We start from the raw sequence: 18,557 nt of genomic DNA on the forward strand, positions 1-18,557 counted from the left end.
CTGGAAGCTTTTCTTGCTGTTCATATTCCCACTTCATGCCACTTTTTGGCTAACACAAGGGGGCACAATTTTAAGATGACTAGAGGAATTTATAAGTGGGGAGATGTCGGCAAGCTTTTACCCAGTGATGGGTGTGTGGAACACCCTGCCAGGGGTGTCAGTAGAGGCAGATATATCAGACACGTTTAAGAAACTCTTAGATAGGCACATGGATGATAGAAAAATGGAGGGCTATGTGGGAGGGAAACGTCAGGTTGATCTTGGAATAGGTTGTAAGGTCAGCACAACACTGTGGGCCGAAGGGCCTGTATTGTGCAGTGTGTTCCAAGTTCTCGTTTTTGCTCAGAGTTTGAAACCTATTGGGTTTGACTTTAAGGTCTAGGAGTAGAATTGGACCATTCAGCCCATCAGTTCTGCTCTACCACAGTCATGCTTCTCGTACCCGCTCTCCGAATCAGTCAGGTTTATTGTCACTGATGTGTGTTGTGAAACTTGTAGCTTTGGCTAACCCTTCACCCCTGCTTACTAAACAAAACCCTACAATCTCTGTCTTAAGAGTACCCAATGACTTGCCCTCCACACCCACTGATGACTGTAGGGGTCAAGTCATTGGGTACCAATTGAAGCAAAGGCAATTCCTAAATCACTAGTGGTTTTGTATGTTGTAACTCATCCATGGCACTCTCCCTGAATCATAATGGAATCCAGCTCTGGAGCAGCCCCTTCCTTGCGCAATTCTGGGATGCTGAAGATCTTGCAGAGGCTGGAAATTCAGAGTAACGCACACAAAATGCTGGAGGAACTTGGCAGGACAGGCAGCGTCCATGGAGAGGAGTAAACAGTTGATGTTTCGGGCTGAGAACACTCATCAGGTCTGGAAAGGAGGGTGGGAGGGTAAACAGTACAAGCTGGCAAATAGTAGTTGAAATCAGATGAGGGGGTGGATGGGAGAAGGGTATGAAGCAAGAGGCTGGGAAGTGATGGGTAGAAGAGGTGGAGGGCTGGAGAAGGAATCTGATAGGACAGTGGTCCATGAGCAATGGAAGAAGGGGGAGGGTGGGGCACCAGGGGGACATGATGGGCTGGTGAGAAGAGGTAAGAGGGGAGCCAGAATGGGCAATTGAAAAAGAGAGGAGGAGGGAAGTGGAGAAGTTACTGAAAGTTAGAGATATCGATGTTGACAACATCAGGTTGGAGGCGACCTAGACCGAGTAAGAGGCGTTGCTCCTCCAAACTGAGCGTAGCCTCCTCATGACATGCCAGAATGGGAATCAGAACTAAAACGGGTGGCCGCTGGGACATCCCATCTGTTGTGGTGGACGGAGCGAAGCTACCCCATGAACTATGGACCTGCTCCTGTTCGCCCCGTGCTGAGGGATTTTCCCTGTTGAGGGTGCGGGTTCGTGAGACGAGAATCTGGGCGGCAACCCGCCGTTCACCGGTCACAGAGAGCTGAGGAACGAGCAGCAGTTACCGTTCCATCCACCATCGAACCGTTCTCACTTTCAGCTTCAGCCAGACCGCTGCACAATGGGCAGCAAACGTGCAGCTTTTGCTTGCATGACCTAAGGAAAGGATCAAGTGTGGGACACAGGAAGAGCTCGTTAAGAGTACAGAGGAAATTTACACAATCTTGCCGGGACTTGAAGATCTGAGTCATTGGGAAGGGTTGAATAGGTTACTTTGTTCCCTGGTGTGTAGGAGAACGTGGGAAATTTGATGGAAGTATACAAAGTTATGAGAGTAAATGCAAGCAATTTTTTTTCCACTGAGGTTGGGTGAGACTGGAACTAGAGGCCACAGGTTAAGGGTGAGATATTTAAGGGGAACTTGAGTAAGTTCTTCACTCAGGGTGGTGAGAGTGTGGAATGAGCTGCCTGTGGGATGAGGGATGAGACCGATTGTGATATTTTAGACAGGTTTTGATGGGTACATGGATAAGGGGGGTGTGGAGGACAAGGTGTGGATCAATGGGATGGCAGAATAACAATTTGACTTGAATTAGATGGGCCAAGGGACTCTTTCAGCCAGCCCCCCCCTTCCCCCTTCAGCATCTTGCAGGGTAGTGGGAGAGAGGGCACGTTGACCACTTTGGCACCGAATAGGAACAGGATGAGGCCCTTCTGCCCCTCAATCCTGTTCCATACGAATGATTAGCCGCCATGAATCTGTTCTGTTTGGTAGGTCATGGCTCCCTAAGGTTGTCATAGCTGAGGGTGGTAGTGGGGTAAAGCTCCTACTACCTACTAAATGCTCCCAGTGGCGTGCGTCTCAAATAGCCTCTGACAACCAAGTCCGGCTCCTGCCTTCAAGTGTGGCTTAGCTACTAAGGCCCGTGGAACCGTTTCTACTGACAGGAGAAGGAGCAAAGGCAGGATCCAGTCACTTCAGGCAGATGGGGCTCATCAGCCGTAGCTGGCAGCTCATCGAGGAGAAGGGAAGCTCTGATCTCAAACCTCCGCTGCCTCGTGGCTATACCCACTCATGGGGAAGGCTTTGGGAGTAAACCCCGAGGGGCGGGGGGGGGAATCAAGAAATGGCGTCTGTAAGGGCGTCCTGCGGAGAATTCAATGCTGACTGGCAGTCCTTGCAATGCCACTGGTGACAAACCGTATCAGTCTCTGCTGTCCCTTTGGATTCATCAGATGTGTGGAGAGGGGAAGCCTGCTACGTGGGCAACAGCTTCTCTCCATATTGCACTACCCTGGCTTACGCATCACGTAGAAAGCTGGGACGCAACATCCATGGTTGATCCCAACCAGTGGAGGGTCTCAAATGGTTCCCCCTGCACTGGTAACACCCCCCCCTCCCCCAGCACAGACCCCTCTGTCTTAATGAAGTCATTTTCAGTGCCCACATTTTTAGCTGGGGGGGGTGGTTGATGAGGGAGGGGTGCATGTGAATGGCACAGCACAGGCAGGGTTGAGGTGGGGACAGGAAAAGGGTGTATGAGGGGGGGATATGAGAGGCGGGATACTGGGGGTGAGTGTCGGCATTGTAGTTGAGGCACTGATGGGTGGAGGGGTGGATGAGGAGGATTGTGAGGGTGGGGGTTACTGCTGGAAGGTTTTGAGGTTGAGTGTACAGGTCAGACTATGGTAATGCCGTGGAAGGGGTATTGTGGTGGGAAGAAGGGAGTGTGGGCGGGGTTGTGGGATGTGTGGGGCCTGATGGAGGGTGGGGTGTAGGATGTGGTGGTGGGAGGGGTTGTGGGTGTGGCAGTGGGTGGGGTTGTGGGACATGGGGGAGGGGTTGTGGGACGTGTGTCGGTGGGAGGGGTTGTGGGACGTGTGTCAGTGGGAGGGTTGTGGGGTGTGTTGGTGGGAGGGTTGTGGAACATGGGGGGGTGTCAATGGGAGGGGTTGTGGGACGTGTGTCGGTGGGAGGGGTTGTGGGACGTGGGAGGGGTGTCGGTGGGGGGTGTGTCAGTGGGAAGGGTTGTGGGACGTGGGGGTGTGTCAGTGGGAGGGGTTGTGGGACGTGGGGGTGTGTCAGTGGGAGGGGTTGTGGGACATTGGGGTGTCGGTGGGGGGGTTATGGGACGTGGGGGGTGTCGGGGGGCATTGTGGGATGTGGGGAGTGTCGGTGGGAGGAGTTTGTGGGACGTGGGGGTGTGTCAGTGGGAGGGGTTGTAGGACGTGGGGGGGTGTCGGGGGGGGTTGTGGGAAGTGGGGAGTGTCAGTGGGAGGAGTGTGGGACATGGGGGGGTGTCGGTGGGAGGAGTTTGTGGGACATGGGGGGTGTCAGTGGGGAGGTTGTGGGATGTGGGGAGTGTCGGGGTTGTGGGATGTGGGGAGTGTCAGTGGGAGGAGTTTGTGGGACATGGGGGTGTCGGTGGGAGGAGTTTGTGGGACATGGGGGGTGTCAGTGGGGAGGTTGTGGGATGTGGGGAGTGTCGGGGGGCTTGTGGGACGTGGGGGGGTGTCAGTGGGAGGAGTTTGTGGGACGTAGGGGGTGTCGGTGGGAGGAGTTTGTGGGACATGGGGAGTGTCAGTGGGGGGGTTGTGGGATGTGGGGAGTGTCGGGGGGTTGTGGGATGTGGGAGTGTCGGTGGGAGGAGTTTGTGGGACGTGGGGGGGTGTCGGTGGGAGAAGTTTGTGGGACGTGGGGGGGTGTCGGTGGGAGGAGTTTGTGGGACATGGGGGGTGTCAGTGGGGGGGGGTTGTGGGATGTGGGGGGTGTCAGTGGAGTGGTCTACATGACGTGGATCAGGAGTGCTGATTGGGTATGATTTTTGGGAAGTGTGGATGGAGGGTTGTGGAATGGGTTGTAGGAAGTGGGGGTGATGGAATGTGAAGGAGATGGTGAGAGTGTTTGTGGGTGGGGAAAGTCCGGGTAGGTTGTGTGAAGGTCATCACTTATCTATGTGGGTTTAAGAACTTGCCCAGCCACAGGACGAATGCAAATTAAAATCGCGGGTGTGTCTGGGACTGGAAAGCTTGAGTTGAAAGGAGCGTTTGGATAGTCTGAGCCTGTTTGCCCTGGAGCACAGGAGGCTGAGGGGTGCCCTTGCTGGAGGTTAATAAAATCATGAGGGACATAGATGAGTGGATGGAAAGTCAATTTCCATGCCCCCTACCCAGGGGTGGGGGCTCCAAAACCAGAGACCACAGTGAGAGGGGAAAGGTTTAAAGGGGACTTGAGGTGCAACTTGTTCCACAGAGGGTAGTGCAGTCTGTCATTGGATCTGGTAGAAGTGGATTCGATTATGGTCTTTTATATAAAAAAAAACATTTGGACAGGAACTAGGATGTGAAATGCTTAGAGCAGGGATGCCCAACCTGGGGTCCACAGACTCCTTGCTTAATGGTATTGGTCCACGGCATCAAAAAGGTTGGGAACCCCTGGCTTCAAGGGATATGGGCCAGACGTGGTCCAATGGGACTGACTCGGGTAGACACCAGCAGGGCCAATGTGGGCTGAAGGGCCTGTTTCTAAGGTGACTGTGTAATGAGCTCAGCTCTGCTTGCTGATTGAGGGTGCGGACGGAATCTGGGTTTTGCACAGGGAGCAAAACTGGTGTTGGGTTGAGTGTGGAAGCTGGCACGTTGAATCCCACCACTCAGTCTGCGAGGAGTCCCTCCTCCGGCTCGTTATTCATTCTGTGTCCATTGGATACCAGTCCTCAGTCGATGGAACTGGACTTCCTATTTAACAAAACTCGCTATGGTTTTAAACACCTCCCCATCAAGTCTCCTTTCTCAAACGGCAGTAGGCCAAGGCCTGACAGAATTACAGGGCTAATCAACCAAGAGGTAGTTCGTTGCGGGGTCAGATCCACTCTCTGGGTGCCGACATGAGCATGGTTGTTGGCAGGGATTACGGGAGAACGAGTCTGAGGGGCGTGGGTAGGGCACCGTTGTAGTGCAGTGGTTCGTGTGACACTGTTACAGCTCAGGGCATTGGGCTGATGTCCCAGCACCATCTGTAAAGAGGTTGTACGTTCTCCCCGTGGCCACACGGGTTTCCTATGGGTGCTCTGGTTTCCTCACACAGTCCAAAGATGTACCAGTTAGGCTAATTGGTCTGTGATTAGGCTGATGTTAAGTAGGTGGGTCGCTGGGCATTGTGGCTCGTTGGGCTGGAAGGGCCTGTTTAGTGCTGTCTCTCTAAATAAAAATAAATAAATTAAATGCAACGCCGTGCACCAAGTGCTGGAGGAACTCAGCAGGCCAGGCAGCACCTGTGGAAAAGAGTACAGTCGATGTTTCTGGCCGAAACCCTTTGGCAGGACTGGAGGGTGAAAAGCTGCGGAGTGGGGGGGAGGGAAGAGAGAAGCACCCGGTGACGGGTAAGCATGTGGTCAAAGAGTTGGAGAGCAGCAGGGATCACCGATGCGGAGCAGCGAGAGAGGGTTTCCCTGAACTCCCGTGGAAGGAAAGATTTAAACTCTTCCAGGGATGCCTACCCTGAAGGAGACTTCGCAGGGTAGCAATCAAACCACAGAGAGAATCTGCAGATGCTGGAAATCCAAGCAACACACACAAAATGCTGGAGGAACTCAGCAGGCCAGGCAGCATCTGTGAGGGAAAAAAAAAGTACAGTCAATGTTTCTGTCCAAAACTGTTCGGCAGGACTGGAGAAAAAAAAGCTGAGGAGTAGATTTAAATGGGGGGGGGGGATTAAATAATTAAATGCAAGCAGGCTTTTTCCAGTGAGGTTGGGTAAGACCAGAACTAGAGGTGATAGGTGAACTATTTAAGGGGGAACAACTTCACCCGGAGGCTGGTGACAGTGTGGAACGAGACACCAGCAGCATTGGTAGATGTGGGTTCCATTGTAACACTTAAGAGGAGTTGGAATGGATTCATGGGTGGGAGGGCTATGATCTGCGTGCAGTTTGATGGGACTAGGCAGAATAATAGACTAAATGGATTGCTGCTTGGTTCTGTGCTGTAGTCTCTGACTCTGGGGTGAGGGGAGCTGATCTACCACATTGAGAGGGGTAAATCTGAGCAACAGAGGATATTCCTGCCCCTTCTGGGAGTCTGCTCCCTTGTTAACCTCAGACTGCGGCTGCCCCCTGATTCTAGGAGCCTGCAGATGCCTCCCCTTCTACCTCCCAAGGTCTCACTACCTCTCCAGAATTCCACAATTAAATATTTGTGAGATCTGAGTGGGGAAAAAAGGGCTTAGTGTCTCTGAATGAATCCAGCACAAAGACAGCTGGTGTTGGAGAGCCCGCTCAGACTGGCTGGGGTCCAGGAGGGAGAGATTTACACAAAGCTCCTACCTGTCTCTGACTTTCTGACTCTCTGACCAACCAGCTGCATTTCCAGCTCTTAATCCCTCACTGGGCAGCCTGGGTAAACGATGATCATTGTGGGCGTCAGACACAGTTATTTTATAACCTGCCGCCCCCACCAATCCCAGAGGAACAGGAACATGAAACAAAATGCTGGAGGCCCACTTTGCCCCTCAGCTCTGCCCTGAGAGCCAACGGCTGTGACGGGGAACTCTCGTATCCAGTTGTTTGGGTGGGAAAGGGGTTTCTCAAAGTGGCTTCCAGGCATTTGTGTGTCCCTGGCCTTGTGAATTCTGGTGACAGAGTGGACCTTTTACCTATTAGACACCCAGACACTGTCATCCCCCCCCCCCCCATTTGATCCAAGATGCAGGCTGCATCCTGGTATATCCAGAGACTGGTTAAATATGATTAAGTATGAGGAAAAATTCAAGCTAGGGCTCTTCACTTCATAGTGATGGGATGAGTTGATGAAGATGTATAAGATTATGAGAGAGGACAGCCAGCACCTTTTTCCCACATATTAGTATCTCTCACTTAACTATTATTCACCACCACCTCCTTCCTCCTTCCCTTCCTCCTTCCCTTCCTCCTTCCCTTCCTCCTTCCCTTCCTCCTTCCCTTCCTCCTTCCCTTCCTCCTTCCCTTCCTCCTTCCCTTCCTCCTTCCCTTCCTCCCTCCCTCCCTCCCTCCCTCCCTCCCTCCCTCCCTCCCTCCCTCCCTCCCTCCCTTCCTCCCTCCCTTCCTCCCTCCCTTCCTCCCTCCCTTCCCTCTCCTCTCCTATCAGATTCTTTCTTCTCCAGCCCTTGACCTTTCCACCCACCTGGTTTCACCTATCACCTTCCACTAGCCTCTCTTCCCCCCACCCCCCAGCTTTTAATTCAGGCAATTTCCCCCTCAGTCCTAAAGAAGTGTCCCAGCCTGAAACGTCAACTGGTTACTCTTCTCCATGGATGCTGTCTGGCCTGCTATGTCTCTGTCTCTGTCTGACATTAGCAGATTTTCTTCAGTCTGTGATTTGGTATTGTAGTCGTGTGATTAATCGCTGAAACCCTGTATCGGGACTGAGAGTGGACAGGGCAAGGTGGGCAGTGTGAAGAGGAGGGGGAACGTAGTGGTGAAGGACAGGGACCGGAGGTGATTGGTGGGCTGAGAAAGAGTGAAGAATTTCGGACAGGTCGACGGAAGTTTGGAGTTGAGAGGCAGATGGGTGATAGATGGAGGCAAACAAATATGGGGGGTGGGGGGAGGAATTGTTGATGTTCCCTGGAGGATGTATGGTGTGTTTCTAAGATCAGTGAACACCACAGGGACTTGCGTGTTCTGGATTGAGGTGACTATTATAATGTGACACCATTGACTGTAAATAGTATGATTGTGGGATACTGTAGTATTGTAATGATGTGATATGAGATCACCCTCCTTCAGAAAAGGAATAAAAAGGGCTTATATGAACGAGATTCTGCAGATGCTGGGAATTTAGAGCAACACACACACAGAATGAAGCAAGAAACTGGGAGGGGATGGGTGGAAGAGGGGAAGGGCTGAATATTGAATCAGGGTCTCTATAGAATGGTGCTGTTGGAGAGGTGGTTGGGGTTGTGAGATTGTACAGGACGGAAGGTTAGGGAGCAGAGAACGTGGGGAGGAGGGGGAGATGGCTGATGTTTCTTGTGCCGTGCCTACCGTGGAACTGGGGTGGGGGGCGGTGATGGCTGATGTTTCTGACATGGCCTCAAGATTTGAGGGAGTAGATTTAGGACGGAGATGAGGAGGAACTGCTTTTCCCAGAGGGTGATGAATCTGTGGAATTCTCTGCCCAATGAAGCAGTGGGGGCTGCCTCAGTAAATCTATTTAATACAAGGTTGGATAGATTTTTGCATAGTAGGGGAATTGAGGGTTATGGGGAAAAGGCAGGAAGGTGGAGATGGCCGGATCAGCCATGATCTTATTGAACGGTGGAACAGGCTCGACAGGCCAGATGGCCGACTGCTGCTCCTATTTCTTACGTTTTTGTGTTCTTGCGCTGTGCCTACAGTGGAGCCAGAGTTTAAGTACGTTGGGAATATGCACGGTAACGAGGTGCTGGGACGGGAGCTGCTGATCCATTTGGCGCAGTACCTGTGTGACGAGTACAAGCAGAGGAATCCGCGCATTACCAACCTGATCCACGAAACCCGCATTCACATCCTACCCTCCATGAACCCCGACGGGTACGAGGTGGCCGCTGATCAGGTAACCGACTCCTCCGCGTGCTGGTGACCGCAGGTTCGTGATGGGTGCGGTGGTGAGGCGCAGGTTCTGGCCTCTGGTCTCTGATTTAGTAATGACCGTACCACGTGGGCCAGAGACAACAGACCACAAAACCACAGTGCACAGACCACAGAGCATGTACGCACAGTGAAACGCGTTCTTATTCTTTTTGTCTTGACGACCAACAGAACCTGACGATGTGCTGGGGGCCGCACCTTCCAATGCCAATGTAGCTTTCCCACAATGTTCAGAAGAACAACAAAACAAGCCCCTTTCCCTCCCACCCACACAGGCCTCCAACGCAAGGACAGGCCGCCTCCAGTCCTCAGCCCCAGACTCTCAAACTCGCAGACATTGGACCTCAACCCATTGCAACATTTCTTGCCCGCCCCCCTCTTTATCCAACCACCATTTTGGTTACCCTCCGAACACCTCTCTGCTCCGCCAACCTCATGACCTGCCCATTTCCTCCCTCTAGTTCCCCACCTCCTCCCCTTTCTTCTATGGCCCACTGTTAGATTCTTTCATCAACCTTCTCTACTTCCACATATCACATCCCCCTCACCTGATCTCACCTGTCCCGTCACTCGTAATCCTTTCCCCCCTCTTCTCCCCACCCCACCCCCATTACCTTATTCTGGCTTCTGCCCCCACTTCCTTTCCAGTCCTAATGCAGGGACTCAACCTGAAACATTGTTTTTTGGTATTCTCCTCCATAGATGCTGCTTGACTTGCTGAGTTCCTCCAGCATTTTGTGTGTGATGCTGAAGATTTCCAGCATCTGCAAAGTCTCTCGTGTTATCAAAAACACAACCCTCCCACACTCGTAATGTCGACTGTCCAGTTCCCTTTGGAGATGCTGCTTGACCTCCGGTTCAGAATCAGGTTTATTATCTCCGGCATGTGTCATGAAATTTGTTAACTTAGCAGCAGCAGTTCAATGCAATATATAATCTGGAAGAAAATAAATAAATTAAATTATGTATAGTGAATAGATTAAAAATCATGCAAAAACAGAAATAATATATATTTAAAAAGTGAGGTAGTGTTCACGGGTTTAATGTACATTTAGGAATCGGATGGCAGAGGAGAAACTGTTCCTGAATCGCTGAGTGTGTGCCTTCAGGCTTCTGTATCTCCTACCTGATGGTAACAGTGAGAAAAGGGCATGCCCTGGGTGCTGGAGGTCCTTAATAATGGACGCTGCCTTTCTGAGACACTGCTCCCTGAAGATGTCCTGGGTACTTTGTAGGCTAGTACCCAAGATGGAGCTGACTAAATTTGTGACCCTCTGCAGCTTATTTCAGTTCTGTGCAGTAGCCCACCCCCCTTCATACCAGACAGTGATGTGTATTGCTCCAGTCTCCCATGTCTCCCCCACACTCTCACCTACTCGACACCAATCACAGCCCCTTGCTCAATCTAACAACAAGGTTCATCACATACACGAGAGATTCTGCAGATGCTGGAAATCCAAGCAATACACACAAAGTGCTGGAGGAACTCAACAGGTCAAGTAGCATCCATGAAAAAAAGAGTAAACAGTCAAGGTTTTGGACTGAGATGTTTCATCAGGACTGGCGGGGGGGGGGGAGAGGATAAAAAAAAGATGAGAAGTCAGACAACACACACAGAATGCTAGTGGAACGCAGCAGACCAGGCAGCATCTATAGGAAGAGGTACAGTCGACGTTTCGGGCCGAGACCCTTCGTCAGGACTAACTGAAAGAAGAGATGGTAAGAGATTTGAGAGGGGGAGGGCGAGATCCAAAATGATAGAAGACGGGAGGGGGAGGGAAGAAGCCAAGAGCTGGAAAGTTGATTGGCAAAAGGGAGACAGAGTTGGAGAAGGGCGAGGATCATGGGACAGGAGGCCTGGGGAGAAAGAAAGGGGGAGGGGAGCCCAGAGGAAGATGGAGAGCAGGCAAGGAGTGATTGTGAGATGGACAGAGAGAGAAGGAAAAAAGGGGAAATAAAAATAAGGGATGGAGTAAAAAGGGGAGGAGGGGCATTAACGGAAGTTAGAGGTCAATGTTCATGCCATCAGGTTGAAGGCTACCCAGATGGAATATAAGGTAAACAACAGGAATACTGCAGATGCTGGAATATAAGGTGTTGTTCCTCCACCTGAGTGTGGCTTCATCTTTACAGTAGAGGAGGCCGTGGATAGACATGTCAGAATGGGAATGAGACATGGAATTAAAATGCGTGGCCACTAGGAGATCTTGCTTTCTCTGGCGGACAGAGCGTAGGTGTTCAGCAAAGCGGTCTCCCAGTCTGCGTCGGGTCTCGCCAATATATAGAAGGCCACACCAGGAGCACCGGACGCAGTATATCACCCCAGCCGACTCACAGGTGAAGTGTCGCCTCACCTGGACGGACTATCTGGGGCCCTGAATGGTGGTGAGGGAGGAAGTGTAAGGGCATGTGTAGCACTTGGGCATGAACATTGATTTCTCTAACTTCCGTTAATGCCCCTCCTCCCCTTCTTACCCCATCCCTTATTTATTTTTATTTCCCCCTTTTTTTTCCTTCTCTCTCTCTCTCTGTCCCTCTCACAATCACTCCTTGCCTGCTGTCCATCTTCCTCTGGGCTCCCCTCTCCCTTTCCCCCCAGGCCTCCTGTCCCATGATCCTCCCCCTTCTCCAGCTCTGTATCCCTTTTGCCAATCAACTTTCCAGCTCTTAGCTCCATCCCTCCCCCTCCTGTCTTCTCCTATCATTTCAGATCTCCCCCTCCCCCTCCAACTTTCAAATCTCTTACTCACTCTTCCTTCAGTTAGTCCTGACGAAGGGTCTCGGCCCGAAACGTCGACTGTACCTCTTCCCAGAGATGCTGCCTGGCCTGCTGCGTTCACCAGCAACTTTGATGTGTGTTGCTTGGATTTCCAGCATCTGCAGATTTCCTCGTGTTTGCATGCGAAGTCAGTAAGGTTCATCACATTATCACCATCTTTTATCAGAAACGGAGGGTTGAATGCACAACCACCTACTTCCATCCACTGTGCCAGTTTCTGAGAATATTCAAAACCTATTTAACTTCTAACTTTACAGGGGCTAAATGCATGGCTTTACCAATCAGGAAAGGTTGCTCTTTCTAAAGGCTGCCAATCTTTACCCAGAGAGTCCTCTACTGAACCTCTTCTGATCTGGCTGTACACAATGTTTTCATCTGAGAGGTGGTTATTGATCTAATATACCCAAGACAACAAAGGTTTCTTAACCCTGTCCCATCACATACTCCCAGGGCAGGGACAGCACGGGTTAGATACAGAGTGAAGCTCCCTCTACAGTGTCCCATCACACACTCCCAGGGCAGGGACAGCACGGGTTAGATATAGAGTGAAGCTCCCTCTACACTGTCCCATCACACACCTCCAGAGCAGGGACAGCATGGGTTAGAACATAGAACATAGAATAGTAAAGCACAGTACAGGCCCTTCGGCCCACAATGTTGTGCCGACCCTCAAACCCTGCCTCCCATATAAGCCCCCACCTTAAATTCCTCCATATACCTGTCTAGTAGTCTCTTAAACTTCACTAGTGTATCTGCCTCCACCACTGACTCAGGCAGTGCATTCCACGCACCAACCACTGAGTAAAAAAACCTTCCTCTAATATCCCCCTTGAACTTCCTACCCCTTACCTTAAAGCCATGTCCTCTTGTATTGAGCAGTGGTGCCCTGGGGAAGAGGCACTGGCTATCCACTCTATCTATTCCTCTTATTATCTTGTACACCTCTATCATGTCTCCTCTCATCCTCCTCCTCTCCAAAGAGTAAAGCCCTAGCTCTCTTAGATACAGAGTGAAGCTCTCTACACTGTCCCATAACACACTCCCAGGACAGGGACAGAACAGGTTAGATACAGAGTGAAGCTCCCTCTACACTGTCCCATCACACACTCCCAGGGCAGGGACAGCATGGGTTAGATACAGAGTGAAGCTCCCGCTACACTGTCCCATCACACACTCCCAGGGCAGGGATAGCACGGGTTAGATACAGAGTGAAGCTCCCTCTACACTGTCCCGTCACACACTCCCAGGACAGGGACAGCACGGGTTAGATACAGAGTGAATCTCCCTCTACACTGTCCCGTCACACACTCCCAGGACAGGGACAGCACGGGTTAGATACAGAGTGAATCTCCCTCTACACTGTCCCGTCACACACTCCCAGGACAGGGACAGCACGGGTTAGATACAGAGTGAATCTCCCTCTACACTGTCCCATCACACACCTCCAGACCAAGGGCAGCGTGGGTTAGATACATAGAACAGTACAGACCCTTCAGCCAATGATGTTGAGATAACCTTTTAACCTGCTCTATGATCAATCTAACACAAGTGATTCTGTTGATGCTGGAACTCCACGGCACACTCTCAGAATGGTACAGAAAGACAGTATCTGTGGAAAGGCATGCAGTCGATGTTTCAGGCTGAGACCTTTCATCAAGCAGTGACCCCCTCACTTTGTCGAAAACCATTCATTCAACGCTCTCAGATTACGATCTTCTCGCTCTGTGTTGGCTTTAACCCAAGTAACCAGGAATGAAGGCCTGGCCCAGCCCGAGACTCCATGCCTCATCTCCTTGGCAATCTTTAATTTCAGAGCATAAAATGATAGGTTTAACTTCCAGTCAGATCTCATCAAGCTGTGACTCCAGTTTGTGGTCAGAATTGTATGGTATCCGGGTGGCTTTGGTTTTGTGTTTTCAGAAAATGGTCAGGGTTGGTGATTATCAGAAGCTGTAAAATAGTTGTTTGTTGGGGCACGGTTCAGCTGCAGTGGGTGCTGTGATCCAAAGCTGAAGATTAGATGGTAGGGGAGAAAGGAACCGCAGGCAGACGGAGGGAGGGAAAGGGATGCAGATGCGGAGGATGGAGGAGGAAATGGGGATGGAGGGAAGTAACGAGGTCCAAGCTTCTGAGGGAAGGAGGGAGAGATGGAAATGACTGCTGGACCTGGAGGGACAGTGGAAGGGTGGAGCGAGGTCGAGAGGCAGACTTGCAGGTGGAGAGCAATCAAGAGCCAGGCATGAGGAGAGGAAGGGAGGGATAAAGTCAGACAGGGGGACAGATGGGACGGGAAGAGTGCGGGGTGGGAAAGCATCTAAAAACGTGCATTTGTACAGCACCTTTCAAGACCTCATGGCTTTTTGGCCAGTGAAGCAAATCTTTCCAGAGTGGTTTGATGTGGGGGAATGCAGCACCCAGCAAGCTCTTGCAAACGTGGTGCAATTTGGAGCAGGCCACTCGCCTTAGTGATGGTGACTGAGAGGGAAGAGTTGGCCCTGGGACTGTACCTCCAGTGCGTTTGATATCCACAAAAACGACAGACGAGGCCTTGGTCCAATACTTCCTCCCATGAATTTGCACTCCCTCAGTACTTCCTGGAAGGTCGGCCTTGAACAGGGTGCTGTGCAGTGGGGCATAACAGCACGTGTGGAGGCCATTTGCACCGTCAGATTTCTGCTGTCTCTCCTGGGGGGGGGAGCAATCCCACCAAATCATTTCCTTTTCCTTTTATCCCTGGATCCCTCCCAGTGTTTCAGCCTCTGTGCTCATCAATTCCTGCCTTTGATTCATGTTGTGACTTTACCTACACGAGGGGCAGTTCACAGTACCCGATTAACCCCAGCCAGGGTGTGAGAGGGAGCTAGAGCCCACGGTGACGACTGCTTCTTAATCACTGGTGAGGATTTTAACGCCACTCACAAAACTTCCCCTAGCCTTCCCTGCATTCTCTGGATGGAACTGAAGCCTTCACTCCTGAATCTCCTTCTCACCACCTCTGAGGCCTTGTTACTATGAAGTGTGAAGACCAGAAATGGGTGCAGTGATTCTATCTGCCTCTTCTGGTAGAAGATTCTGCAGAATGATTGATTCCTTTTGTAAAGCCTGGACTCTGTTTGCCCTAGCACACCCCATTCTTCCCAACCCCCAAGTTGTCCTTCCTCGACCTGGAATGTTTAAGGCAGTGGTAGATAAGATTTTTTATAGTTCAGGGTTGAAAGGTTGCAGGGGGTAGACAGCTCTAGAGTTGAGGTTACGTATAGAAAGAGCACGGAAACATCAGTACAATGAGTCTCAGCCATTCAACAAGTCCCCATTTAACCAAGATTCAAGTTTATTTGTCACACGTACAACAAAGCACACAGTGAAATCTCTCATTTGTGTTAACAACCAACACACCCAAGGGTGAGCTGGTGGCAGCCAGCAAGTTTCGCCGCAAATTCCAGTGCCTACAATGCTTCCCAGAACAATACAGAACTCAATAACCAGAAAGCAACGATACAAAAATAAACCCCATTCCTTCCTCCCTCCCTTCCCTCCTACCCACCAACTTTGTTGTTCCTTTTTGCGCCTTATGGCGTATTGGGCGGCTTTTTTTTTTGCTGTATCCTTTGTATTTGTTTTTTTTTTCACAAGGCTGAGTTGTTAGCTCGACGCTCAACCCACTGTGGATGGAAAGCTTGCAAGGCGCCAGACGGATTCGAACCCGAGACCTCCGCCTCGAAGTCCAGCGCTGATGCCGGTACACCATCAGCTGGCTACCCACCCACATGCAGTCCTGTGACCCCAGGACAGGCCCCTGGCAGACTCAGACCTGTAGACAATGGACCTTGACCTCCCCAGTGGACGCGTGAAGATTCCCAAACTCAGCTCCGGCCCACGGGCCTTGAATTGCAGACATGCAATTTGTCCCTTGGTCCTTGGCATCGCTACCAGAACAGGCCTCAGGCTCCTGCCTCACCGGTACTTGAACACAGGGTGTCATCGGAACTCGATCCTCTTGCCTGCACAGACCACCGACTCCAGAACCTGCTGACTGTCCAATTCTGTTTTTTTTAAATTCGCCCCCACATTTCCAAAGCTCCTCCGGACTCTACCACTGACTCGTACAGAGGTTACTTTACAGCTCCACGCACGGCTCGGGGATGTAGGAGGAAACCAGAGAAAGCAACGTGCAATCCTTTTGGAGGAACTGGTTTGCCTGAGCGGTATCTGTGAGCAGAAAGGAACTGCCAACATTTCTGGTCGAAGCCCTTCGTCGAAGCTCAGTGATCAGGGTCCCAATTCTTACTATTTGGAGACACGGTGCAGAACGGGCACCATCCTGCAACCCACCTATTTAAACCCCGGCGTAATCACAGGGCAACGTACAGTCACCAATTAACCCACTAACTGGTATATCTTTGGCATGTGGGAGGGAATTGGAGCACCCAGAGGAAACTGTCATGCTCACGGGAAGGATGTACAAACGTCCCACAGACGGTGCCGGAATTGAACTCTGAACTCCGCCTTGCGCTGTAATAGTTGTCGTGCTAAATGTTACGTTACTGTGGCGTCCCATCTGAAACACGGACAATCCCATCCCTCCCACAGATACCGCTTGACCCACAGAGCTCCTCCAGCAGGTGCTTGTCAACCTGTAGAGCACTATAGCGCAGAAGCAGGCCCTTCAGCCCCTCTAGTCCATGCTTTCCTAGTCCTCTGGGTCTCATCTACCTGCAGCCAGATCGTATTCCTCTCATCCACGTGCCTATTCAAACTCCTCTTCAATGTTACAGCTGAACCAACATCCGTCACTTCCACTTGCTGTTCCAGCTTCCAGCGACTGCAGCCTCCCGTCTCCTGGGTGTCCGGAGGAAATTCGCCTGGGGCACAGGAAGAACGTGCAGACTCGCCAGAGACAGCACCGAACCCAGATTGCTGCGTCTGAGGCTGTGTCTCTACCAGCTGCACCAATCTGCCAGTGGATCAGACTGACTGCGATTTCTGGTGTAGATTAATTCATCACATGTACGGTGAAATGCGCCCTTTGTGTTAACAGCCAGCCCACCCAAGGACTTGCTGGGAGCAGTCCACAAGTATCACCTCACATTCCAGTGCCAACGTAGCACGCCCACAGCGTTCAGCAGAACAATGCAGAACATGCCAAGCAACAACAGTGAAACAAGACCCGTTTCCCCCTCCTGAAAGCACATACACAGTCCTCCAACCCCCGGGACGGGCTGTCGTCTTTGGCCTACAGCCTCTGAACAGCAGAGCAGATTCGGGGCACTTGGTGTCCCGCTCCTAGTTCTCGTTTGCGTGGATTGAGCGAGCAATGGCTCGTGAGATCTGATGCACGTGAGCTTCCAGGGCAGCACGTAGCCCAGCACTTCATAGTGCCAGCTCTGTGATCAGGGTTTAATCCCTGTTGCTGTCCTTAAGGGGTTTGTACGTTTTTTACCCCCGTAACTGTTTGAGTTTCCTTTCGTTGCTCCAGTGCCCTCCCTTAGTCTAAAGACGTATGGGTTAGGGTTAGCAAGTTGTGGGCATGCTACGCTTGAGCTGAAAACGTGGCGACTCTTGCAGCGACCCGCAGCACATCTCAGACCGTTGGCTGGCGACGCCAGCGATACATTTCACTGTACGTTTTGATGTGCGTGTGACAAATACAGCTAATCTTTAAATCTTAACAAGAAATCTTCCCTCCCCCAGGGACCAGTGATGAACTCGTTCATCACCGGACGAGCAAATGCCCGTGGGGTCGACCTCAACCGCAACTTTCCTGACCTGCACCTGGTCATGCAGAAGCTGGAGGGCAGGAACCACCACATCCCGCTTGACAGCAACTGGGAGCAGCAGGTGAGTTGGTTCATCAAGACCTTCCAGGGTGATTTTACCCCCAAGGACTGCCTGGTCCCTTGGAAGCTTTGAGAGAGCCTTTGGTTTCTCAAGCTGTGACACATGCACCAGAATCCAATTTATTAAATTAATGGTGTGTGGAACAGATCAGGACTGGACTGCCAGCTTCGGACAACAGGGTAGCGTAATGCTTTTACAGCTCCAGCGACACGAGTTCATTTTCGCCGCTGTCTGTAAGCAGTTTGTACGTTCTCCCCGTGACTGCATGGGTTTCCTCTGGGTGCTCCAGTTTCCTCCCATGTTCCAAAGAGATTAGAGTTAGTGGGTTAATTGGTCACGTGGGTGTGATTGGGCAGCGTGGGCTCGTTGGGCCTGTTACTGTGCTGTATCTCAATCTCTAAAGTCATGACCAGAATGAAAATTTATATTTATAAAAAAAAATGTTTGGCCATAAAATCTTGAGGTAGATTAACAGTGAGTTCAGAGTGACTCAAATAGTTTGCCACCGTGCTCTGAGGGAGGGATGTCTGCTGTCTATCATTAGTGAGGTTTATGGAGAAGGGTGGGGGGGGGGGGGTTAATGGCGTTAAGTCAGGAGGAACCATTTCCAGTGGCCTCCAAGCTGAGATGGTGAAGAGGAATGTTTTAGTCCAGAAGATACTGCCGGAAAGGCTTGTGGAAACGGATTCCAAACCAATTTTAGAAATTAAATTGGATAAATACCCAGTGTTGGTAAAACGAGGGAAAAAGCGAGGGGGAGTAGAGCTCATTTGAGTCACTGGACCATTAATCTTCCATCAATGTTAACTCTTCCCAAGTCCCCCCCCTTCCCGAGTTCCCCTCCTCCTCCCTCTCAGATTCTAAATCCAACCTATCAATGCAACGACAAAAAAAGGTAAACCAGCAGCTGTACTTCAATGGGAG

The 18,557-nt window shown here is 51.2% G+C and overlaps 1 protein-coding gene across 2 annotated transcripts in view; it reads left to right on the forward strand.

The window, feature by feature from the left end:
• The window catches only part of cpn1 (carboxypeptidase N, polypeptide 1), a 47,929-nt gene that overhangs the window by 1,751 nt on the left and 27,621 nt on the right, over positions 1-18,557 (forward strand). The window contains exons 2-3 of one of the 2 annotated variants that reach the window (XM_063071320.1): positions 8,785-8,981; positions 17,487-17,633. In XM_063071320.1, the coding sequence (XP_062927390.1) occupies positions 8,785-8,981; positions 17,487-17,633 (344 nt within the window). The remainder of the gene's footprint in view (positions 1-8,784; positions 8,982-17,486; positions 17,634-18,557) is intronic. The other variant, XM_063071321.1, reaches the window with a different exon arrangement.

Source organism: Mobula hypostoma, chromosome 19 (assembly GCF_963921235.1).
Source record: "Mobula hypostoma chromosome 19, sMobHyp1.1, whole genome shotgun sequence".
NCBI lineage: Eukaryota > Metazoa > Chordata > Chondrichthyes > Myliobatiformes > Myliobatidae > Mobula > Mobula hypostoma.